Source organism: Oryza brachyantha, chromosome 8 (assembly GCF_000231095.2).
Source record: "Oryza brachyantha chromosome 8, ObraRS2, whole genome shotgun sequence".
Lineage (NCBI taxonomy): Eukaryota > Viridiplantae > Streptophyta > Magnoliopsida > Poales > Poaceae > Oryza > Oryza brachyantha.
Genome location: NC_023170.2, coordinates 11,634,645 through 11,639,488, shown reverse-complemented (window position 1 = coordinate 11,639,488; position 4,844 = coordinate 11,634,645). Strand labels below are relative to the sequence as shown.

Genomic DNA, 4,844 nt, shown 5'->3' with positions numbered 1-4,844 from the left:
TCAATACTGACTTCAGTTGACCTTGACGTCCATGTGAATCAGGTGTCCTTGTAATCGCAGTGACCTCTAGAGCGGATTGATAGGTTGTTGAGCTCAAGCACCATGTCCGCTACGACCTCATTGACCTTGACCTGCCACAGCTAGGACAGCCAAACTACATCACGGCTTTCTTATCAACGTCTATGACATTGATAGGAAGGAGGGGAACAGTACATGTTTATCGATAGACAGAGAGGAGAGTGCGGAGAGATAAGGATCGAGACAAACATGAGGTGGTCACTCATTGTTATCACCCATTAACTTTTTAAATATTTTTATGGTTATTTGTTGGATATGCCACCACATAAGCACCACACATTAGATAAATCAAGTTACTGTGCCATTTAGGCACATGTAGGATAAAATCACCATGCAAACCGAGAAAGCCAAAATAAGCTGGTTTTAATAGTTGGGGAGTCTCTACATCTGTTTTGTGATTGAGGGATGCAAATGAGATTGTCTGTACTAAAGGAACTAAAGTATACTCATTTTGTCTCTTTTAGAGAGAGCGCGCGCGTTTGTTTCGTTGTCTTATGTGAGGGTGAACATGGCCCATTCTAGTTAATCCTCAGGCCAAAGGTGAGGAATACATCACACATGTTTTTTAAGGTCTTTCAAGTCTCAAGCTCATATCGTTCTCAAAACCTCAAGAAAGAACATTATTATGTCCATCTGCAGACCGGCAAAGAAGTCCTGGATCCACGCGATTTCTAGGACTTATCTTTTTTTTCATCTCCATGGCAAGCATTTATTGACGTTGAAAATGTAAAGGGAAATAATATTCTCATATGGAAAAACCCTACAGTTTTGAGGAAATGCTCAGATTTGTTGAGAGATTGTTTTCCCGTGCACCCCTGTCTTTTGTCTTCTGCTTATACTTATAAGCTAAAATTTAAATTTTTGATATTAAATTTAGAGTTGATTTTAGGGTTTTAAGCGAACTTTATTTTGTAGTCTTAATGTTTAGATCGCTAAGAATACATATAAAGTTTTCTTCATAAATTATTTTTCTTGTAATACGTCATTTGATTTTTTCCATGAAAAAACCAAACAATCACCCACTTAATTTCATTAAAGAGGGAAAATTTCCACTTGATGTCATAAGTTCCCATTTCACACTGTATTCTGACTTTTCATGGATTCCTATGTATACAGATGAATCTACTCACATGTATATGTATTAATTGATACATTGTTGAATATAGATAGGACTAAAATACTCCATTTATTTCATGTGTAAGATTTTTTATAATTGGCTATATTTATAGGATACTAACGAATGTAGACGTATATATCAATTTTATACATTCATCAATACTAGAAAGTATTATTCCCTTAGTTCTATATTATAAGACTTTCTGGTCTTGTGTTGATTTATATGTGTGCTAATCAATCTAGAGACATGTAGCAAACATATGCATTGGTATATAGATAAATCTAGGTAAATTCAAAAAAATCTTACGATACAAAATAGAGAGAGTACAATACAAATGGATGTTACGGATGTATTATTTATAATATACGACATATGGAAGGGAGTAGCTCCGTATTCATACGAGCGTTTTATGGTTCAAAAGCGTGCTTGTTACTTGTTAGAAGGAAGACCACCACAAACTGTTCTAAGGAGTAGTATCATCTAAAAAATGGAGACCACGGTGGTGAGGTGAGATGTTAGAGTAGCCCCAACAGCTCATATATCTTATCCTCTATTCTGAGAATAGAGCATGAAGGCTACAAATTGAGCTCTAACAAAACGGTTATCTTATCATCTATTTTTAGATGTCATCCATATTAGGAATGAGAACATTTATATTTAGACGATTTCTCTCCATCTTCCATAGAGTATGTCATGTATGGATGATCTAGTGGAGTACATAGAAATATGAAGGATAAACCTAGTTTAAATGATCATCCAAATTAACATATAGATAACTAAATTTAGATGAGCTGTCAGGATGGTCTTACCAACCTGACCAAAATGCATCAGCTCAACTGGAAACTTTTGGCAGCTCTTACAAGAAACGCATCTCATATCCTCATTGACGCCATACTTGATACGGTACCTTGGAAATTCACCGCATCAGTATCACAGTAATACCAAGTACTACAAATCTACAATTCTTATTTCTTCGCTTGGGCGAAAGACAATGGAGAGCCGGTTAACAGAATCACCTTGAAACAGAGGGGGCAAACAGCACAGCACTTTGGTGTTGGGGTCTCGATTGGGGAGTTGGATCATGCCTGGCTTCATCATGGAAGAAAGCCGCCAATGCTCTAAGATAAAATCCTCGTCGCGTGGTAAGTATTGACACAAATATACAATTAGTGCGAGCTATTTGCCTCCAACTCACAATTTGATTCAAACTCCTCCCCAAAAAAACAGAGAAATGGAGAGTAGTGCTGTGGTGTGAATGTGATGGGTGGATTTCAGTCTTTGGAACCCATTCGATATTAGGTCTGTTTAGTTCTCAAAATTTATTTCTAAAAACATATAGTTATGAAAGAAATCTTGAGACGAATCTTTTGAGCCTAATTAAATTGTACAATCTTTTGAGCCTAATTAAATTATACGGTTATGGTAGCCTAATTAAATTGTACAATCTTTTGAGCCTAATTAAATTATACAGTTATGGAAGAAATCTTAAGACGAATCTTTTGAGCCTTAGCTATAAATACTACAGTAACCAACATATGCTAATGATGAATTAATTAGGCTCAAAAGATTCGTCCCGCGATTTCTAGGCTAGCCGTAAAATTCGTTTTTTCATTCGTGCCAAAAACCCCTTCGATATCCGGTCAAACTTTCGATATGATTGTTTTTGCCAAAAAATTTTAGCAACTAAACACCACCTTAATCCAAGTTATAGAACTGAAAGATTGAAGATTCTTGCACAATAATAGGTTAATTAATTCACAATAGTACACCATTGCCAACAATTGATTACAACAACCTACATGACCTGTAGATTGACTACTAAGCTAAACAAGTCACACTGCTTACTCTACACATCGGAGGCGCCGGACACAAAAACGACGCCGGCGAGCAGCCTCCGGGACCTATGAGAGGATCTACACAAGAACGGAAGACAAATTGATCGCCTGGCCGCCGCGCGGAATGCCTAAAACCTCATCCGCTGCCGGCCGCCGGCCATGGCAGGCTAGGTACAAGAAAGCTAGTTATTGTTGCTGAGCAGCGAGTCCCAGTCGATCTCGTACGACGGGTACTTGGTGAGCGCGAAGCCCTCCGCCTCGTCCCACGGCACCTCGCTGAAGTCCAGCTGCTCCATCTCCACGAGCGGCGGCGACGCGGACGACGTCGTCTCCGAGCCGTCGTCGACGGAGTGGTCGGAGGAGCCGTGGCTGCCGGACGACGCCGCCGCGGGCAGCGCGTTGATGGGCATGGCCCTGCCGCGGCCCCTGGCCCTGGAGGCGGCGGCGTTCTTGGACGCCGCGATGGTGTCGCAGATGGCCTGGAGCTTGGCGTCCACGGCGGCGTCGAGCGGGCCGCGCGACGCGGCGTTGTCCGGGAAGTTGAGCCGCGCCGCGTCGCCGCGGAGCCGGTACGCCGCCTGGTCGTAGGTGAGCGCCGCCTCCTCGGCGGTGTCGAAGGTCCCGAGCCAGAGCCTGGTGCGGTTGCGCGGCAACCGGATCTCCGCCACCCACTTGCCCCAGTGGCGCTGCCGCACGCCGCGGTACAGCTTCTGCGGCCGCGGCGCCGTCGCCGGAGCGGCGGCCGCCGTCGCGGGCTTCATGGGCTGAGCCCGCGGGCCGAGCCCCGCCTGCGCCTGCCTCTGCAGGTGGAGCTGGGCCTGGACGCACTGGATCTCGGCCGGACTCAGCTGGGCCGGGCCCATGTAGCGGAACCCGTGGCCTCCGGCCGAGAAAGCCGTCGTCGCCGGCGCCGGCGGCAAGCCGGGATAAAACTGCGGCATCTGGGGCGACTGACCATCTCCCAGCGCCCGCATCAGATCCCCTGAACGATCTATAGCAGCCGCCATCGAATATCTACTTTTTTTTCCTGATTTTTCTCTAAACTAAAACCCTGAAACAAATCGCCCGTTCTTTCCAAAATCCAAGAACCGGCAGACCAACAAGAGATTCTTTTGCCCCTAGATCTACTAATCACTCTACAAGGTACAGCTACTTACTAGCTAGCACAAGCAGGTGTGGTAAAATAACCCTCTTGGCTACCTAATCAGACCAAATAATCTAGCTAACACCAAGAACAACAATAGATCAGAGCACACCAGAAACTAAAAGGCTCTGGAACTCTGTCCTATACACCAAAGAAACCTAAAAAAAAAGGGGAGAGAGAGAGGGAGATCCTGAGATGAAGAGAGCTACCTGCTTGAAGAACCAAGAACTCGCTCAGATCTATGGCTCGCCTACCTCTCACGATCCTCACCGGCGATGGAGTTTGTGATTAGGGATTGGATTAGGCTTGGCTTTTTTTTTCTTTTGAGCTAGTGGAGTCTGTTGGTCGGGGGAGTGGAATGGGACATTGGGACACCAAGGGAGGTCTTTTATAGCCGACGCCACGCCCTTTTTCCTAACCCTATCTTCATTACCGCCGCTTAATCGCTTCCCTAAATGGCGCCGCGCGCGAAGCTTCGTGTCAGTGTCCCTGTGCAGCGGGGCCCCCGGGCGGGCCCACACGGCTGGGAGTTAAGCGGTGAAGGCCACTCCAGTGGCGACACGTGGTGCTTCGTGATGGACACGTGGCGGGGAGGTCGACCGGGTGGTGTCGGTTTCCATTCGTGGGCACGTGGCGTGCGGTTGTTTGGTGGGTGGGTTGGGGTGTTCGC

General features: G+C 45.5%; 1 protein-coding gene across 1 annotated transcript; it reads right to left on the bottom strand.

The window, feature by feature from the left end:
* Nucleotides 1–2,907: 2,907 nt before the first annotated feature.
* On the bottom strand, nt 2,908–4,550 carry LOC102714581 (ethylene-responsive transcription factor RAP2-13-like). Its single transcript, XM_040526538.1, has one exon. It carries the CDS (start codon nt 4,035–4,037, stop codon nt 3,213–3,215), a length of 825 nt encoding a protein of 274 aa, XP_040382472.1. The 5' UTR covers nt 4,038–4,550; the 3' UTR covers nt 2,908–3,212.
* Between the last annotated feature and the right edge of the window lie 294 nt (nt 4,551–4,844).